Source organism: Xiphophorus hellerii, chromosome 4 (genome assembly GCF_003331165.1).
Source record: "Xiphophorus hellerii strain 12219 chromosome 4, Xiphophorus_hellerii-4.1, whole genome shotgun sequence".
Classification (NCBI taxonomy): Eukaryota; Metazoa; Chordata; class Actinopteri; order Cyprinodontiformes; family Poeciliidae; genus Xiphophorus; species Xiphophorus hellerii.
This window is the reverse complement of record NC_045675.1, coordinates 25,241,294-25,262,376: the sequence shown is the minus strand read 5'-3', so window position 1 is coordinate 25,262,376 and position 21,083 is coordinate 25,241,294. Positions and strand designations below refer to the sequence as shown.

General features: G+C 40.6%; 1 protein-coding gene across 3 annotated transcripts in view; it reads right to left on the bottom strand.

Moving 5' to 3' along the window:
- Positions 1-3,962: 3,962 nt before the first annotated feature.
- Positions 3,963-21,083, bottom strand: part of uacab (uveal autoantigen with coiled-coil domains and ankyrin repeats b) — a 42,034-nt gene continuing 24,913 nt past the window's right edge. For 2 of the 3 annotated variants that reach the window (XM_032560343.1, XM_032560344.1), the window contains exons 3-19: positions 19,353-19,441; positions 17,679-17,743; positions 16,329-16,386; positions 15,624-15,694; positions 15,272-15,378; positions 14,641-14,822; positions 14,394-14,431; positions 14,029-14,085; positions 13,765-13,872; positions 13,520-13,552; positions 12,772-12,864; positions 12,510-12,540; positions 12,354-12,397; positions 8,757-11,375; positions 7,770-7,922; positions 6,788-6,853; positions 3,963-6,634 (exon numbers count right to left, since the gene is read on the bottom strand). In XM_032560343.1, the coding sequence (XP_032416234.1) occupies positions 6,563-6,634; positions 6,788-6,853; positions 7,770-7,922; positions 8,757-11,375; positions 12,354-12,397; positions 12,510-12,540; positions 12,772-12,864; positions 13,520-13,552; positions 13,765-13,872; positions 14,029-14,085; positions 14,394-14,431; positions 14,641-14,822; positions 15,272-15,378; positions 15,624-15,694; positions 16,329-16,386; positions 17,679-17,743; positions 19,353-19,441 (3,886 nt within the window). In that variant the 3' untranslated portion in view covers positions 3,963-6,562. The remainder of the gene's footprint in view (positions 6,635-6,787; positions 6,854-7,769; positions 7,923-8,756; positions 11,376-12,353; positions 12,398-12,509; positions 12,541-12,771; positions 12,865-13,519; positions 13,553-13,764; positions 13,873-14,028; positions 14,086-14,393; positions 14,432-14,640; positions 14,823-15,271; positions 15,379-15,623; positions 15,695-16,328; positions 16,387-17,678; positions 17,744-19,352; positions 19,442-21,083) is intronic. The other variant, XM_032560345.1, reaches the window with a different exon arrangement.

Sequence of the window (21,083 nt, the reverse complement as noted above, 5' to 3'; positions counted from 1 at the left end):
GAAACAGAAACGAGATGAAAATTAAATAAAGTGATGGAGAACAGGCAGGAGACAGGAGAGCCCGGTTTGGGAATGTGAGCCATGATGAAACCATTCGGCTCAAATCAGCACCATGTGTCCTTCAGAGTCTTATTATCCCATAAATGAACTTTATTGAGGCAACAAAGTGCTTTGGAGCTCTGCGAAAACATTAAAGGGGCCCCCGCCTGTCTCGGCCTGGGGCCAAGAGGAGTCCTGTTCCTCAGGGGATGCATGAAAAAAAAGAAAAGCGGGGCCCCTGGCCTCATGTTTGCTGCCCTCAGACCGCGGGGTATGTCTGAGTAATAGCCTATTAGTGACAGAGAAATAGTTTGCAATTACACAGAGCAGACAAATATGGCGCAGGCCCCCTGAACCACCTGACCCCGTGAGGGTAACCAGGAAGGAAGGATGAGAGGCGACAGGAACGGAGAGGAAGGAGAAAGGTCAGCAAAGTGCTGCGAAAAAGTACTTGACCCCTACAGAGATTTATTCTGTTTCTGCTTTTTCAGTCAAACTAAGAAGTTTTAGAATCAGGGAAACTTTGATATGAGACAAAAACAACCAGAAAAATAAAAGAAACATGTAGTTTTCAGACTAAATGTGTAAAAGTGATTTCTCCACTTGTTAAATAATGAATTAAACTCATTTTTGGAAAGCTGTGTTTTTAACTTGACTGGCGACACCCGGAGATGTTTTGCAACTTCTTCGCCGATTACAACGGAGGATGTTCCAGGAAACGTTTTGTCCATCAGAGCTGCGAATCACCCATCAGCTTCATCATCCTGACGCTGACACCTTTAAAATGTGTTGCATTTACCAAGACAAACATGGGAACATTTACAAAAACCTAAAGGAATCAACAGGAAGAAGACGGACATACAAGGCTATAATACCTCTGTGACATACAGAATATCTGGTTTAAAAAAAACCCAGTCAATCTTGAACATTAAAGTGTGTTTCCTCGTCTTAGGGAGCAAATAATCACTTGTGAGGAGTTATACGAGGGTTTTTTTTTGGTTAAGAAGAAAGCTGCAGAGACGCTAATCTGCTTCGACCGATGAAGACTCCCAAGTTTGAAAATAAAAACCATCTGGTGATGAAGCAAAGGTTATCAGAGTCCAAAGTCTGCTTTTCATTTTCAAATGAAGCCTTCAGCTCAAACACACCAACGCTACCTTGTACAGGGTTCGCTTCTCATTCTGAGTAAACATTTCAGGTTTGGTCAGTAAAACTGTTTGGCTCCAACAACGTGAGACAAAACAAAACAAAGAGAGTTCCTTTAACTGGGACCTGAAAGTGTCAACTACTGAAAATCTAATCAGTTGGTCTTTCCTTGCAACACTCAGGGGAACAACAGCGCTTTTATCCAAGCTGATCAGAGTGCAAGTGCTGCATTTAACACGCGGCACAGTCACATCAAAAAGTTATCTCAATCCCAGACATGCAGAAAGGCCCCCGTGGCCCCGTGTATGACTGGTGAACCGCAGCCGCTCCTCCGGAGAGACCAAGCGTGGGGGAGAGAAATGAGCAGCCACTGAGGTGGAAGACTGCTGCGTTAGATAACAAATGTTCATGACAGCTCAGGGGGCTGCGAGGAAACACGTGGGCGTGTGTTTGATGTGTATATAACCACCCGCCTGGCTCCCCGGCCAGCTCACCACTCAGCAGGCGCGCAGCGGACGGCCGGGGCCCAATCCAACATAAATACTGTCTGATCCTTTTCGGGGCGACAAATTTCATAAGGATGGGATTCTTTTTTTTTTTTTCTTTTCATTTTCCCCTTTCTTTCCTTCTGCGGTGAGGAAAAGGGGGTTATAATGGTTAACCAAACTGCCGCAAGTGGATGCATGGGACTGATTAGGACGCTGGAAATAAGATTAAAGAGATTTCTAGCAACAGATTGAAATGTATTTGCCATGATTGCTGAGAACAGCTTATTCAGGCCAGACCGCAAAAATAGAGCATCATAAAACAGAGGAAGGAGGAGGACCAGAGAGATTTGCTGAAAGAAACTCAGGACAAACCTTGCAGAGATTAGAGGGTGTGTGTATGCCTGAACAGAAGGTGAAACAACAGATGGATTAGCTCTTAGTTGAACTACTTTCAATAATCAGTCACTTGGGTTTATTTAGCCACATTTTGCTCCCGAAAACGAAAAATCTCCCACCTGCGGAGTGAGTGCGCGCACCACGAGTTTTATCTGACATTCAGTCCTGACCTCTGCCCTCAGGCTGCCCCTTAAAAAAACGGCTTTGATGAAAAATAAATCTATTGAAGTCAGAAAGAGAAAGACAAATCAATATAGGGGCAAGCTCCAGGATAAAAGTGGGCGCTGTGTGCCAGAGAGATCCTCAATCTCATTCCTGGGCTGATTGGACTTAAAGTGGAACCACATGAACGGAGCCGCCACAGCCGCCGCCAGGGAACGTAGGAGAGCGAGGAACGCAAAGCAAACCGGCGTCAGCGCTCACCAACCCTCAAACCACTGCAGGTTGCATTAACATTCACGATTTTCAAACCGCGTCACGTCATCCACATTTAGAGGTACATTTCTCTTTAAAAACCAAAAACAAACCAAAATGAAGCTTCACTCACCTTTTTCTGGTCTAATTTCTCTGTAGACCGTCTCAAGTTCAGTCAGGCTGATCAGGTATGAACACTGGAGGCCATGTTGGGTATTGTATTGTCCATCTTTTATTGTCCCCATCTTTCCTGAAATCTCTGCAGTGTTCTGTTAAATTAACACGTTAAAATGACAATTTTGTTTGAAAAATCTGACTAAACGGTGAGGGGGAAAAAAAACAATAATACTTGGATGTTTTAGCTTTTATTACATTTACAAAATCAATAAAATGAGGCTCTTTTGACAAAAAAAATAAACCACTGTCAAAGTGAAAGCTGATTTTGACAACATATAAAGAATTAGATACAAATATGTAACATAAATAAGTGATTGCTTAATTAATCACCACTTTCAAGCCAGTAGTTTATAGACGTACCCTTGGCCGCAATCGCAGCACGGTATCTCTGTGGATAGGTCTCGCATCTGGATTCTGTGATTTTATTCCTTACTTCAATTCAAAAATACTTTATTGATCCCAAAAGGAAAACTGTCTTTAAGCCACAATCAGTCCAGTCACTATGTTCAGGTCATCTCCATTCCACTCAGACCAAATCAATCATCTGGATCTCTATTGAATTACATCCGTCACCATAAAGGGGATGAACATTCATGTTCATTTTGTTATAAAGTTTTATTATAATTTTTGTAGAAATCAACTTTTTTGTGAGATTGTTTTTGTAAAAAAAAAAAAAAAAAAAAAAAAGCATAGTATTGTTTTTTTATGATTGATTTGTAAAAGCAATAAATAAACGTGTAAAATAATATATATTATTAAATATAGGAGGGGGATACCTTTTGTAGACACTTTATACAATGTAGTTGAGATTGTAAAGAAAAACTCGAGTAGCTTTAATCGTGTCTACAAATATTTTCTACAGATTATTCCTGGCAAAAGTAGTTTGTGCATCAGAGAACCATTCAGGTGAGTTAAATTAAATAAATTAGCCTCAGCAAGATCATGACTCCAGCTTGGCCCGAAATAACGATTACATTCCTGCAGGTTTAAATGTTTATTTTTTACAGTAGTCTGGGCAGTTAACAGAAAATTACTTTAAATAATCAGAGTTCAAAAAGGTTAGAAAAAGTCCTGGAAGCAGCTACAAAACATTTTGAGGCAGACGGCTTCTTTTCATACCTGAAAAACGTCGACACGTCAAGGTCAAAACTGAAAGTATAAAGCCAAAGAAAAGCTTTGCAAAGGTTTGAAATGACCGTGATTTCTACTCGTACACGTTGTACTACCACCTCTGTACCAACATCAGTGATTCTGTGAGGTTTGGTGACAGAATCACAGGAACATCAGGCGCTGACAAGCATGTAGTTTTCTATGTTAGGCACTTTTATTGACGTATGAATGTTCAACAAACAGAAAGTGTTATTGAAGATAAACATCATCCAGTTTTACCACAACGGTTGGACAGTAGAGTTCTGCAGACATGGGTTCAGTTTGTAGTCGAAACATATCCCAAAATATTAGCGTTAGACCTTCAAACCTGCAGAACACCACACACCTACCATCACTTTCCAAACTGAAGACAGGAGTGTTTCAAGTTACTGCTAATAGGAGGGTTTCTCTACATAAATAAATGCACTATTTTGCTTCTTAAATGGTCAGATTTTCCTCTGAACATGTTTGTGCCGCTCTACTTCCAGACCTGCTGAATTATCCGATTCGTCAGACTGTCGTAAAGTAATTAAAGTAGTACAAAGCCATGAAAAACATATCAGTGTAAAGGCAAAAAGAGACTTGCTCCAAAATCAAACAGCACAACACAGCGGCATCAGTAGTCACACAAAGCTGGCTCAGGGGTACCTGTTGCTTTAAGGCAGCTTCTGAGTTCACTGCAGCAGGAGTTAGATAAAAGACAAGATTTAGTTTTTTTCCTTTTTTTTTCCAAGAAATAGGATTAATGTGGTTATGCATTAGTTTTACATTTTCATTTTAAATATTAAAATTATTCTCATTCTACTTAAATTTAAGCATGCAGAACTTGGGAGCTTTGAAAAACAACTGAATACCCCTGAGATACAATGGTTACGTCGTCTATCGACTTGGCCTGCCAAGTCGTACCACTAGAGGGAGCTCTGGTTTCAACAAAAAAAGTGAACTTTTCACTGCAAACCTTCGGAAACAGCAGATCTGCACAGACTCCAACCCGGCATCATCGGCGCACAGCCTCATGTAATCCGACTGATGGACACAAACGGCTGCAAATCGACCTCTGACTGACTGTAGTCTTTTGAGTTTGGACCTTCAGAACTGGTTAAGCGGCGTCATAAAATTGAGTCTGATTCACAGGAAGTCGATTAAATGTAGCGACAGACGTTAAACAGGTTAAAGGACAGATTCACACTTTTAAAATGTCACAGGCCTGTGAGTTCTGATTTGAAACAAGTTGCTATTCCTTCTGGATCCATGGAAGATGCAGAATTTCATGCTGATAAAAAATTTTGTATTCTCTGTGATAACTAAGAAGTGGCTTCGAATTAAGACATTTTCCACCATTACAAGGATCATATAAGAACTCTAATGTTGCAGACTTCAATTTCTGATATTTCCAGGTAGTTCTTTTAGTTCAGTTTAGTGCTTCCAGTTCTAGTCTCCAGCACTTTTAAATTTGACCTGGATTAACAAAAGTACTGTTAATGCTTTAAGCAACTAAACAAGTTTAAAGAGCTTATTTAAGGTTATTTGGGAGTATTAAAGTGTTGAAATTACATCATTTTTTATTTTGTATGAGTGTGTATTTATTGCTCAGCGTGTTGAATACCAAACTACTGATAACTAAAATGTTGAACGTAATAAAGGAAATTTAAAAAGCCTTTAATTTTTAATATGAATCTAACACACAGGGGCTTTTTTGATTCACATTTATCTTGTATCAGCTTAATCAGGAGTGAAGTCTTGAAATTAAGAAATTTTGCCACACTCATTTCCTTTCTCGTGATTTACTTATCCACACCTTACAATTAAAGCAGATTCCACACTTATCCAAAAATTTGAGGATTTCACCATATGAACCCAGAAGTTACACTGAGAGCAATAAATATATGCATCTTTTCTGAAAAGAAACAATCAGGAGGTTAAAATTGAAATATTACATCAAAACATTTCATTCAAGGTTTTAAAAATAACTCCAACATTTTAAACATTTTCTGTCGTTGCACAAATAGCCAAAACTGAAATTCATACCTATTTTAAATCCAGAGTTTCCGACTTCGTTCATGTGAGACACAGTTTAAGGTTTCACTGTAGAACAAAGTTTGCATATCTTAATATTTTCTGAGTGGCTTACAATCAGAAGGAATAATTACAGCAACATTAGAAGATAATTAAAATATGAACCTGTCCTTAAATTGTTTTTGTAGCAACACTTCAATAAACAATGAAAACTTTCTGCAGTGTCGACTGTCAGGTGGGAATGTGAAAGTGGTCTTGTGTTCATGTCCAGTTTTCATTTCAGCTGAGCATTTAGGAGTGTGTCATGAAGAAGAAAAAAGAGAGAAGAAAACAACTAAACAAACCCACATTTCAAATAACTTCCACATTACCGAACTAAATGGGGTAAAGCTACTGGTTCTATTCCAAAAGATTTTACAAAAGTGAACCATGGCAAAAAAGAAAACTGAATTTAAAGCTGGAACTGAGATGTTTCTTTAGGTAATTCAAAGAAAACACATCTTGAGTTCGACAGCAACACACGTTTGTACCTGCAAAAGTTGTTTGCTCCTAATCTGCAGCGACAGTTTTCAGATTTAAATATCCAAGAATCAAGGTGCAGAGATACTACAGACAAACAGATTTCAGAAGAAAACCAATTGGAAATCATTGCTTGTTTCTCTTAATAGATATATTAGAAAAAGATAGATTAGTAAATTGGAGAAGGCAGTTTTTTGTCGGTTTTTGTTTTGGAAACTTCAACAGACGAATTCCTCTCTCATACGGAGGATCTGTAGTAAAACGGCCTGGACGTCCTCATCCATGTGACCCTGAAAGACACACAGTCAGAAAAAGATCTTCCACAACTCCCTTAAAGCCAAATGGTATCAATAACCACGCTTATGAATTGAATTTTACATTTCTAAAATGTGAAAAACTGGTGTAGCGTAAAGTCTGCAGCGTTTTGAGAGCGAGGAACTCACCTGTGCTGCCCTGAGAAGATGAATCCGATAAATGGAAACCACCTCTCTGTGCTTCCTCTCAGCATCCTTATCAGGGAGAAAAGCACAAGACATGAAAGACACGGTGTTGCTTTGATGCCTTTAGCGGCAGCACACATCCTCGGTACTGAACCGCAGCATCACATCACTGCAAAGGGTCCAGCGAATATCAGGATACTAGACGACCCTACATACCAATCACTGACAAAACCCAACTGCACAACACTGAGCACATCAGATTTTTTAAGTTTTACATATTTCCATTTAATATTCCATACTAATCCAGAATCCTTTTTTTTTTTTTTTTTTTTTTTCCCCCCACAGTATTTATATTTGACTAAAACAAAAATCCCTATTAGTGGGTTTAATTGTTGATTTTTACATCCAAAAATCATGAAACAAAATCTGAAGTTTGCTTCTGATTCAGCAGTCGGCCAACGAGTCATTTTAGATCTTTTTGGCATCTGGATCAATTAATATATATTCATATACCAGAAGAATCCCTACTGGACCATTCTAGATAACATCAACTCTTTAAAATCACAGCTTGTGAACAGTTATGCTTTGATTTTTTTTTAAATAAAAAAAATGTGCCAAATGATCAATTACTTAGACAGAAGCCAGATATGTTGTGTCCAACGTAAAATAAAGGTCATCATCTATTTATAAATGAATGTGAAAAACCCTGTGATTTCCAGAAATTATGTTTTCTATTTTTTGACACCAGAATAGGATATGCAATTTGGAACCCCATACTTGATTCCTTTCCTTTCCGATCTTATCAGAACCTGGAAAGTCTTAAAAATGAAACTCTGTAATTGTCATGCCTGTGCAGAGGCCATTTGAATAATCCCACCGGAAATTTTGTGTGCAACTGCAAATATAAGTAAATTAAATGTCTACTTTTACACGATACTACACAGTACTTCAAAGTAAACACCGACTGCATGCAGGATCCACTCACAGCCAGCTGCTGCTGTAGACTCATGATCTGGGCCTGCAGGGCGTCCACTTGCTGTGTCTGTCTCTTGTTTGGTGTGTTGCTTGTGTACGTCAGCTGAGATAAACCGTTGAGCGCCTGCTTCAGTCGCTCCACGTCAGTCAGTAACTCTGTGATCTACAAACACAATGCATGTCATAAAGCTTCTCTTCATTTACCTCAAATGAAGCACGTTTTGCTGACTGGTTGAATTGTAAAGCATGTTTTAGGGCTGAAACGATTAATCGGGTTAATCGCAATGAATCAATTATTGACATAATCGTATACTAATTTGGTTATCAAATAATCGTCAACTGATCTGATTACTAGCATAATTTTGTTATTTGATTAATCGATTAAACATCAGAATAATCGATAGAATAACTGATAACAAAAATAATAGTTGACCGTTATTGAAATAATTGTCAATTTAGTAATTGATTAATCATCAACTAGAGTAAACAGATTCAAAAAGGTCATTTGCTGAAAAAACCCCCAACATACTCAGAGCAGTAACTACGTCACAGATGCACAAAATATAAACGTACATACATTTTGCATTTAAAATAAAAACACTTTAGTTTGTAAAAATGTTTTTCCCAACACCTCCTCAAGCAGCAACCTTTTAGATTCACTCAGCTCATATTCACTAAAGAAATGCTGTAATTTCAGTTTAGGCAATAAAATATTTATTTTGTAATTTTAAGTGAATTTAATTATTTGCTTATTTGCATGTTTTAATGTATTTCTCATTTTGTGTAAAAAAAAAAAAAAGGGTTAAGTGGATAAATGAAAAATATGTAGAATGAGACATTCTACACATTAAACTGATACATTTTTGAGAATAATCAATTAGTCATCAGGATAATTGATAAATCAAATCAAAAACGGTGATCAATCATCGACTGATTAATTGTCAGAATAATTAATTACTAAAACATCCGTTAGTTACAGCCCTGGCGTGTTTGGTACCTTCTTGTCTTTGGCTTCAGTTTGTTGAGCCGATGCCTGAATCCTCTTCTGCAGATTGGAGATGGTGCTGAGCGAATCATCGTACCGCTCCCTCAGTTCCCCGATTTCCCTCTCGACACCCCGGCTCGCCATCTCGACGGCCGCCATTTCGGCCCTGGCCCTGCTCTCGCCCTCTCTGGCTTGCCGCTCCTCCAGGTGGGCCTTCTGAAACTCCTGCGTCAAACTCAGCAGCTTGTCGCCCAGGCCGACAACGTCGTCCTCCAGCTGCAGCTTCACCTTCTTCAGCTCGTTCACCTGCTCATCCTTGTGGCGGACGTCCTCCAGCGCCTGCGTGGCTCGCAGCAGCTCCGACTGCAGGGTGCGCACGTCTTCAGCCCTCTGGGCGTTGCTCTCCTCCTCTTCGCGGAGTGTCGCTTGGAGTTTGGCGACCTCGGCCTCGTGCCGTTGCAGCAGTGACGTTTGTTCCCTGCGCTGCTCCTGAAGTTCCTTCTGGAGGACGGCGACTCTTTGCGCTTCCTCCTGCTGAGCCTCTCTCGCCTTCTTGCAGTCGACCTGAGCTTGCTGCGCGGCGTCGTGGAGCGCCGTCTGCTCCGTGTCATAGGTCGCTATCCGCGTCAGCTTGGACTTCAGCTGCTCCTGCAGGTTCTGGATCTGAGTGTTGCAGAGGGCGTTCTGGTCTTGCAGTTCAGTTTTCTGCAGCGTCGCCTCCTGGAGTTGCTCCTCCAAGCTGGCCGACTTCTGCGCCAGCGCCTCGAGTTTAGCCTTGAACTCTTCCTCAACTTGTTTGTGTTTTTTGGTGCTAACCATAGCAGAGTCCAGTCTCTGCTGGACGAATTCCGTTTCAAGTTTAAGTTTCTCCTGTTTCATGCTTTCCCAGACAGATCTCTCTCTGTGATACTTTTCCTCTGTTTCTGCCAGTTTCTGCTCCAGCTCCTTCACCCGAGAGCTGTAGGTGGTTTCCTTCTCCTCGGCTGCCGTCAGTGGGATAAACTTGGACTGAATAGCTTCCTGTATGGTATCTAGTTCTGTCTTCTGGGCCTCCAGCTCCTGACTGAGCTTTGCCACTTCCTCCTGAGCCAGAGCATGCTGCGCCGAAGCTTGGTTTGCTCGGTTTTCGGCCTCAACGACGGCAGCGTTCAGTTTGTCTGTGACACCTCTGTGCTCTTTCATACTTATGCACTCTCTCTTCATCTCCGACGTCACTTTTTCCAACTGCTCTTTCAACTTTTCATTTCCTTCTTTCACATTCTTCAGCTCTTCCGTACTTTCTTTTAGCTTGGCCTCCAACTTCAACTTGTCAGCTTTAACACTTTCCAAGGTGGAGTTCAACTCCATCTTCACCTTCTCAAGCTGTTCCCTGGAAACAAACTGCTCCTCCACGCTCCGTTTCAGAGCCTGCTTCTGCTCCGTCAGCTCTTCCCGTTCTTTCTCCCCGTCTTCGCATCTCTTCTGCACAAGTTGGAGTTTCTTTATCAGTTCGCCGTTATGAGCCTTCAGCGCGTTCAGCTCCCTCTGATTCATCTTGCTGCCGCCCTGCATGGTCTCCTGCAACGCGGCCTTCTCGGCCTGAACCTGTTGCAGCTGACCCTCTGCTTTTCCGTATCGTTCGCCGGCCTCCACAAGTTTGTCCTTCAGCTCCTCTAGAGCCGCAGCCATGTCGTTCCGAATTGCCTCGTGATCCTTTATGGCTATGAATTCATTCTCCATCCTGCTGTTGAGCTGGTTCAGCTGCTTTCTCAGCAGATCTCGCTCCTCTCCGCTCTTCTCCACCTCTTTGATAAGGATTTGGCTTTTTGCCGTCACATCCATCAGCTTCTGTTTCAGAGTTGCGTTCTGTTCTTCCAGGGCGGAAACGATCCTCTGATGCTCCTCTGCGGACGACGGGGAATCCAGTTTCCGGTGGAGCTCAGCCATTTCCTCCAACACGCGGTCGTAGTCCTCTCTCAGCTCGGCGAGCTGCCGCTCCTTCTCGTCCACCGCGTTGGTCAGCAGGTTCTTCATGTTGTCAAACTTCTCGGCCGCGACGGTGTTGTTCAGGAGGCTTTCCATCGTTAAGAGGGTTTTGCTCAGCTCGTCTCTCTCCGCTGCCTGCGCTGCCAGCTCCTGGTTGAGCTGCTCCATCTCAGCGGCCAGCTGGCTCTCGCTGCTCTTGTATTCCTCCAAGGCTTTCTCACTCTGCTTCAGGCGGTTGCGAACCCGACCAACTTCAGCCGAAGCGCCTTCGTATTTGGCCTTCATGTCCTGCAGCTGTGCGCGCAGTTCTTCTGTCGCCTGGCCCCCTAAGTGTCCCTTCACGGCGACAACGTGAGCCTGCAGCTGCTTGACTTTACACTCGGAGTCTAGCATCCGCTTCTGGACGTCGCCCAAAGCGTCCTCCAGCTCCTGGACCTGTTGGTCGGCCCGCTTCTGGATGGCGTCTCGGCTCTGAGCGAGCTCTTGGCACTCGCGGCTCTTCTGGTTCAGCGCTGTCTGAAGCGGACTCTTCTCTTCTTCTGCGGTCTGCAGTTTTCTCTGCAACGTGTCGAGTTCGAGTCGAAGGGATTCCACTTCGGGGAGGTCCCAGCCTCCTGCAGTTTGGCTCCTCTGGAGTTGTCTGGAAGCAGGACGGTTCTGTGGCATCTGAAGAGAAAAGAAAAAAACACACACAATTAGCACATTTTTATAGTATAAAAGTATAGTTTTTAAGTGCTTTCTTTTAAGTATTAAATATTGTTAAGCTGGGATGAGCTTTTATTGTATTGTTTCTTCTCATGAGAATTCTGATTTATCGTCATCACAATAAAATTTCAGTCAATGTTAAAAGGAATCTGACTAAATTTACTATTTTCTCCTGTTTTATTCCATCAGATCATTAATAAATTTGAAAATATAACAAAATTAAGTCTCGATGTGCAATTTAGTGATACAAGTCACACTTTAAGTATGTGGTGTCCTATGTTGTCTTCTGGTTCTAGTCTACTCGGCATCCCCAGATCCAGACACAAACATGGAGAAGCAGCATTCAGTTTTAATGCTCCACTAATCTGATACAAACTTCCAGAGAACTGCTAAACTGCAGAAACACGGATTTCCCAGGTTAAAACTCACCTGTTTAGAGTTGCCTTTGATTAGTAGCAAGTGAAACGCTGATTAATAGATTTGATGAACATTTGCTTGATGATGGCATTTGACAAAATGTAATGTTTATTGCTTGTTTCTTGATTACTGGACTATATTTGTATGGTGAAAAGAACTTTGTTGCTGAAATGTGCGATACAAATAAACTTGACTTATGCCTAAATTATTTATATGTGAAGGCTGAACGCCTCACCAATCTTTAAAAGATCAGATTCATAAATTCACATATTGGTACAAAAATACACTAATATGTGTGTTGTTAATTATACTGACCAAAATGTAAGAGCTCAAGGCTTTTGCACAAATCTGTAGAATTATTGTAGGCAACCAATACTGTAAATGAACATTATGAAGCGGATCAGAACCTGCAAAGTATATCAAGTTTGAAGTCTGTTAATAAGTCTTAGTTAAAAATGTTTTGGCAAACAAATTATTTTAAAGGATGTTCACTTCATATCCAGGTTGAAAATGAAAACCTACCTGGTCGAAATCCAGACTTTGCTTGACTAAAATGCTTTCTTTTCCTGCAGGATGACAGCACACAACTAAAACACTTGGAACTTCGCAAGCTGAGTTTGGCAAAGTTGATAATCTGGCAGTATATTATTTCATTTATAAGGGAAAAAAGGGTTTGACCTTTGATAGTAGACTGGCCTGGATACTCCCCCTGTGAATACACAAAGTGAACATTAATGAAAGCACTGTAGATGTTTAAAAATATATGTGTGTAAAAACAAAACAACAACAAACCCATTACATGCTTTGTAGTTATTTTTTTTTTTTGTAGTATTATTTAACATTTTTTACCGGGGGCAAACAAACGTCCATGATAAAGATAATACAAAAAAAAATAAATTATGTTATGGATCAAAAGTCAGAGGTGCATAAAATCACTGACCAAAGCACTCCGGAGCTGAACTCTGACAGTCTCCGGACTGCGACCTCCTTCCTCTTTGTCTTTGCCACTGAATAACGCCTTCAACTGCTCTTTCTGATGCATTAATAAGAAAAGGCAGAGGTGGGTGATGGGGCAGTAATCAGATGTTTTTATTTAACTATGAAACATAAATGATACCAAGTAAAGGACCTTTCTAAGGCTGTAAAAAAATACCTAAACAGATGTCTTCAAAGAGCTAAAACCTACTTCCAGCAGAATTGTATCCAATTTGACATTAGGGATGGGTTTTTCCGTCTAAAGGAGGTTTGGACAATCCTACAAAGCCTGCTGAAGGAGGAGATTGCACACCTTAGAAATCAGGGCAGTATGCATTTCCAAGGTTCTAAATCATGTGGAAAAAATGGATCCATTGATGGTTCTTCAAGCAGAGGCAAAAGGCAACATAAAGTTGATCACTGAAGGTTTTATTGTGTATTTTACTCAACAGCTAATTTGTGGTAGTTTTAAGATAAAGCTCTAGATTTCAGCAAAGGATGACATTTTCTGCTTTAAGTTGAGAAACTGGATGGCATGGTGAACCACAGGGAAAACAAAGTTCAAGTTTCTCATCTAAGTTTTAGAATAGAGGTTTGTAATCCAAGAGTTTACTGCAGAGATCCTAACCTATCACTTTAGGAAAATGGAGCTTAGTGGACGAACACACTTTAAACATCTTTTATAGTTAAAGAAATTAAAATCAAACTCTTACCTCTTTTTGAGAATCTTCCACTGCTTTTTTCCCCTGCAGATAAAAATATATATATATATTACGTAGCAGTAGATTAATAAATTCATAATCTGTGTCAAGTAATTTTCTGTATACAACAACTGGGTTTGGTGAATGAAGCATTTTAAAGTCCCTGGTGACTAGACTAGATCATATTGGATAAACCTTATGGCCCCCTCATGCCGATGCTAATTTTCACCAAAACCTCATGAAAGATGACCAAATACCTGCATGAGTTGATGTTGCAGCATGTTGACCTTATCTGTCATAAGTTTCTGCTCCAGGTGGTACTTTCTGAGGCCTTCCTGAAGAGCCTCGTTCTGCCTCTCCAGATCCTAAACGGGGAAATAAATACATAACAAATATAAAAACACAAAATTTTACCTATTTATCATTGGTATTTTATGGGAAACAAATAACTTGGATTACTGTTGTTTTAAATACATTACGTCAAAAAGCATAAAGAAGTTACATCAAAGAAGTTAACTTACAAATATGATCTGATCCTTTCTGTTAGATTCCACCGCATCCGATCTGTCCACTGAAAGCTGAGAAAAAGGACATTATTTTTCCAGAGTTATGGTGTTTTTTAAAAAAAATAAATAAATAAAAAAGTTCATTTGTAACATTTTGACATTTTATCACTAGGGGGCAGTCATGATCAACTCCTGAGTATATCCTACTACAACAATGACAATCCAGAAATGTACGCATACAGACACACACTTTCAAAATTATAGAAATAAAAGCATAGTTGTATATCTGTATATAAGTGTAATGTAGACTAATGTGTCTTTTTCTCTACAAGCACACTGTGAGCGATGATGCGAGAGTAAACCAAATCCCACTGGGTTACCTGCCGCTTCCACTGTTCAATCTTTGCAGCTTCTTTTTCTGAAAAAATAAATAAAAATCAAACACATGTTCTCATTTCCTGTTTCCTTCCATTTGCAATCACACTGAGATAAATGTCGGCATCATGCAGTTATTCAACACATTAGATTGAGATTAAATTAAACATTTCTTAAGCCAATATAGAGAATGATGGCACTCTCTCTTGTGTTCATCACAAATAAAGCCATGCAGGTTTCTCCCAGTCTGACCTCTGTTGGCCTTCTCAAGGTGACTTTTGATCATTGCAGTGAGCTCTGGCTTGTTGCTGAGGCGAGCGTAGTGAAATGCATCGTGACCCATGTTGTCGACTGCTTTCACATCAGTGCCGGTCTTCAATAACACCTCCACGGCATCCTTGCAGCCGAACTCGCAGCCCAAAATCAGAGCTGTCCTTAGGGAGGCAACAGAAACAGGTTCAGGGCGAGAACAAGTCCAAACATCCCCCCAAGCCTTTCAAAGAAATGTGTCCTGTTTCAAATGCTGAACAATGAAGAATTAACGTTTAGTTATGTTGGGCCAAGTCATTTGTAGAAAATTTGAATTACGGGTAAAAAAAACTAATCGTAAACATGAAAAGCAGCAATTTTTTTGCTTTCTAATTTACAATATCGACAACTAGTAGTGTTACGTTTCTGACACAAGCTACTGTGTGGCAACTCAAAAAACCTGGAACAAGATATTGTAATGTCACGGAAACCGCTTCCGTGTGAGATCCAACTCATCAACCCTGCATAATCTGTCCAAAGCAGCTTTCTGTCTGCAGCTTGGATTGAAAATAATCAAAGCTGACATGCAACAGGCTTATCGAAGAGAAACAGCCCGAGGGGTGCAGGAACTTACTTGTTTTGTTTGTCTCGGACATTGAAATCGGCTCCTCGCTCCAGCAGCAGCTGACATATGTGGGGGTGACACATCTGTGTGGCCAGAATCAGAGGAGTCCTGCCATCCTGCAGAAAAGGACGTACAGAAATCTATACAAGCATATAAAGACTAATCCAGATAATTAATTAACGGAGACGAAGACAAACTGCTTTAAACTTTACTTGCATTTACAAAGCAAAAGGATTTATCAGCAGAGCAGAAAAATTTGTCTTTCCAGAAAAACAAAAAAACTAATAAAAAGCACATTCTATAATTAAAAAAAAAAACGGATCTATTACGCATGAAATAAAAGGTTCATTGTGTTTCTTACAAAATCAGAGATGTTCACAGAAGCCCCGTTGTCACAAAGAAGCTTCACGCTGGAGGTGCAGCCCGCCATCACTGAGGAGAGAAAAAAAACAAGAAGCGACACTCCTACAATTATTTCACTCCATTTAACAGGAAGAGGTACATGCAGTTCCACTTCGCTCCAGCTGCAGTCTGTGGATTTAAAGCCCGAAGAGGCTAGTATTTAAATGTCAGCACAGACGTCTAAAATCAACTCATTTAATGTGGCATATATTAAATGCAAATAGCTTGTGATGTAGGAATACATAAAGAAAGCCTGGCCTTTGAGGGTATTATTATCTCTACAAAGGAGAGAGATAACTATAGTTAGAATAACAGTAAAAGCTTCAGGATATTAAACTATGAGAAAATATCTTTCCCCTTCCTGAAATCAATCCCTTGTTAAAGAATTTTAATTGTCCCAGTAAGACAGCAGCTCTAGAAAAAAAGACTATTTATGATGCTAGAACGTGATCAGTTCTTGTGATGTTTATGTAGGAAGCAGGTGTGATTTTTATACAATACAGAACTGCCATAGAGTCAAGCCACCACAAGAGTAGTGTGAAGTCAAGTCTGGTCTAGAAGAGTTGAGTCATTGCTGACTTTCTCCGAGTAGAAATAGTCATGTTAGCAGCAGCGCTACATTAAAGCCGAGTTCAGCCACCAGCAGAGTAAAGTGGAGTCTTACCGGCATCATGTAGAGCAGTGCGTCCTTGTAGGTCCATGTTTCCGACTGGACAGTTGTGCTAGAACGAAGCAGAAGTTCAGCTTGACACACAATTTATTATTTTCATTTCAATGTTTTCCTTTCTTTCACAGAAAAACCAGGTTATATATCCAGAAAGCTAAAATCCTAATTTCAATCGGAATTTCATAATTCAGCCATTGTTTTTCCATCTGTTATTGTTTCTTCTGGTAAAGAAATATTGCGTAAAATTAGCATTAAATGCAAAATGACTGTTTGAAAAAAATCAGATACATTTGTGATTTAGTACCACATATAGCAGTGGCTCAAATCGGATTTTTTTTTTAGGGCAAAAAGATCTGAATGTTGTGAAAAAGTATGATATGGGTCGCACATGGTCGCATTCGCCTGAAGTGTGAACATAGCCTTAGTGTCTTAGAATTTGGCCCATATGTAAAACATAAACTCTTTGGTCTAAATGTTACAAAGATGTATTTCAGGAATGGTTTAGTAAAATGCTCCCACTGTGAATAAGGGTAGAATTTCATCATCAACATAACTTCTCCCCAAGTGGCTGGCTGGGCCGTGCAATCTGAGCAACAGCAGCAGGCGCCTTGCGTCACACCGGACGGCGCTGTGCTGAAATGCTCGTGATATCTCGCACTCAGCTGGTCGGACACCGTACTACTGTGCCGGCGAGGGGCCGTGATGAAAACCTTGAGGACTCTAATAGGGGCCTGATGTTGCTGGGTAAGCCCTGCCAGCTAAACCCCAGCTCTCTCTAGCAACAAGTGGCAAAAATTATCTACATGCTCAAATGACCTGGCAGCGAGGGTAGGAGCAGAGGGGGGATATCCTATACCTGGAGGGTTCAGCCTGACTGAGAGAGATAGGGAAGGCTGTGGCTGTTGGCATCAAGCTGCTATGGGAGGTGTGGGGAGTGTAGGAGGGTGAGCTTGTCAACACTGCTGACAATCCCCTGCCAACAACCACAACCTCCATTAGATCACCGCCATGCGAGAGATGGGGGCAGGGGAATGGTCTCCAACAATGAGAGCACAATGCTGGAGAGAAATCCCTCTCATTGTAAACACGTAAGCCCCCAGAGGGGCCCTGGTGACTCAACAGCGCCCTGATATGGAGAGGGCTCTGCGGTGAGGGCTGGTCGGCAATAATTATTTAAGGGGGCCGAAGGGACAACTGCTCTGACCGACGGGGCGACTGGAACCAAAATACAATGGCGTGTAGACATGCTGTGTGTGAACACTAATGAAGAAGAAAACACATGAATAATAAATAGCACTGTGCTTTTTCTTCTTCTCTCTTATAGGTAAATAATGAAATGCACTTTACCTGCAGGAGTTTCTGCACACACAGAGAATTTCCGTACTTTGAAGCCATATGAAGAGCGCTTTTTCCTAATGCAGACAAATGGGACAATTTTGGGTTAATTAAAATGCAAACTCTATTCCAACACTAAGTACTTAATGATTAATACAATACTATGAAAAGCTTCATTGAAGGCATAATGTTTTCTCTCTAAGATCAGGGAAGTATAACCAATAATTGTATGACAGTATCTTTACGATCTTAATTAAGGCAGAATCAATTAGCAGCAGGCAATTCAGCAGCCATTTAAAAACATAAATGTTGCTTTTCTGTAAAGCAAAACAGGAGATGCTGGTGTCTATCTCCAGCTAACGTTCCGGGCGAGAGACGGGGTACACCCTGGACAGGTCGCCAGTCTTTCTTTTTTTTTTTTTTACTGTGTACTGTTAATGCTAAAATTGTCAACTTTGGTACAAGGCCAACATTTGCTGACCTAGTTTTATTATCAGTAACATCACCTACTACTAATTCCTCTATGCAGGGGGGTGCACTGGTCATTTTTCCAATTAATCATTTAATAATATCTATGATTGAACCTTTTTTTTTTGCCAATTTCCATTGGTTTAGATGAGCGGATGCAGGAAGAGGAGGGATGAGTGTTTGTTTCTGCAACACTGCTATGGAAAGCTATGCATAAACTTGGGAGGGAGGAAAATGCCAGTTTTTGCATCGATACTGATGCAAATGTGTATTCTTGAAATAACTCCCTTTTTTGTATCGATTTTATTGAAATATCAAGTAGTAAATGTACCACTGTGACCCAGTTCGCAGAAGTTTTTGATCTTAACCAGTTTACTGTAAGATAACAAGTAGGTATAAAACATTTGTAGTAACTGACAAGAAATATTTTAGTTTAGGGTAGGATATTTATTCTGAGTTTTTATAACTTTAGTACTGTCACTATGTATAAGATGAGACAGATAAACTGTGACAAAAAGTTTTGCTCCTCCTTGTGGTCTTACTGCCGTCAGAAATACACAATTCACTACGAAACAACCAATCAAAGCAAGAAAAGTCTTAGCGTTGTCAATCACTCTCATGTGTGCACTACTCGCACTCTCCCCCTTGCTTACGCTACAGCTCCATCCCTAATTAGGAAGATTGCTACCAATGCTCAGGCTAGTTAGCGTAGCCACCAATGACAGCGATAAGTTATTCTATAACAGTGAGTTGTTTCTCCATCAGCACATTGAGCCTCGCACACACGATCATTACTGACAACACTAAGACCTTCCTCCTATTCAGTAGGAACCACAAGGAGCTGGATTTTTCCACAGATTATCTCTCGTACCACAATGTCATGGCATAGTAACAGTTTAAACAAATATGTAAAAAACATTTTTATGAAAGTTACGTGTTGCAGTTTTAATATTTTGAATTCAATGACACATTAGCCATGCGTTATAGAATCTTTTTTTTTATTCGTGAAACCAAAGTTTCTTCTGCATACATTTGTCTCTCTTTTAAAAGAATATTTGCAAAACTAAAAATAACTTAGGCTAAATTAGGCTCAATATTCAACCCAAGTTCAATACTAATTATCTGTGGTAGCGTAAAAACATTTGGACTTCAACTACACACGGGCTGAATATTATGTTACACTTCAAAGGTTACATCTTGTGCTGAACCCAAACTCACCAGAGGCATCTTTTGCAGTGATGTCGACATTGTGTCCCAGCATGAGATTGAGACATTCAAGCTGTCCTTGCGTGGCTGCCAGATGAAACCTGGGAGTTTAAATAAATGGCAAAAAGATATGACATGAAAAATAAATATGAGGTGGATAGACCAGCGAGGAGACGGCAGAGATTTAGGACAGGCAAATGAAGAAGTGACCTGATGGAGAGGAGGGGGAGGGTGAAACTTAAGGACAAACTGACAAACTGAAAATGGAGACTTGGCTCCATACTGACAGCAAGATCAGCATTCTTGAGGTACACAACAAGAACCCTCCATGACAACAAGTAGGAAGATAATATGGCGTTTCTACTTTATGTGAGTACTTTTAAATTAAATAGAAAACACACTGTTCTATATTTGGAATCATACATTTTTATATGCATAAAATATGGATACTGGACGTGGGCTAAAAATGTTAGAACTTCATCAGTCTTAAGCTTCAAATTGATAAATTTTTTAAATAGTTCAACAAGAGCAAGTTTGCCTTGATAAGAACATCCTTCGTTGATCAATTTCGCGCCATGTCTTCCATAATCAATCCCAACCTGAAACATTCCAGCTGAAATTCATTGATGTAATCCGCGGTCGCTCTGCTGCCACCAGCCATGAAGGGCTGCAAAGCCGCTGTATGTAAACTAATCTCAGTCTGTCAGCCTTCAAACTACATGAACCGTTTATACACCAGGCCCCGAAGTATCTGCCAAGGAGACAGCTAGGCTGTCACCTCAACACTGGCGTGGATATTAAAAGCCGTGTTGATGGCGAGGAGATGCTGGTCCTCTCGGGAGCAGAGGAGGGTCGTGACCTCGGAGGGGCAACAAAGCAGACAGGAAGCAGACCAGAGCAAATCATGTTTGGTGGACAAAAGTGACAAGTTCAGGAGCCGGAGCATTTTCCATATAACAACTAAATAAATCATTCTGAACACATTTAACAGAATGACAAAGTGAAGAGGTGCACTTTCTGTAGTTATGATAAAATTATGATACGTCAGAGAGGAAGTGAGTGCAACTGTGAGCTACTTTTTCTATAAATGTCATTAATGAATTATCTGATGTTAAATCAAGATCAGTTTAGATCCAGAAAAGAGCAGGAAGTCATTTAGAGGATGCCCAGAGTAAAAGACTTTTCCACCATTGCTCCATCAGATCTTAGCAGCAGGTCACTCCAAAGCAAATTAACAGTAACAGCTTTGTTACCGTTACTGGCATAGACAAATGTACATTTTCCCTACATAGGAGCTTATGAGCAAGCTTTGAAATTGGCCTTTCAGAGAGTGGAGGTGTCATTTCATCTTTACCCTCCACAGGGTAAAGATGCCTGCTATTTTTAAAGGAGCTGGAACAGTGATCCATAAAGTATATGCATGTAGCTAAACCATATGATGATCCCACGTAAATTTGGTGAAATTAGCAGCTGCAACACTGCAGCAATGCACTTTTAATACCTAAACTGCACGATTCCCACCAGCAAATCTCTGCAAGTTAAAAGCTCTGTAATCTGTGATAGTAGACATAAAAATTATTATTATGAAGGACATCAATTGTGCATGTTTGGAGAAATTCTGTCAAAAATCATTTCCTTCTACTCAAGAGGCCGCAGCCAGCACCTGCCTCAGACAGTGTGCTATTATGTAGACTGCTTTGCTGCTCGACCCCTCGTTGACACGGTGGCACAGAATAAGTACGG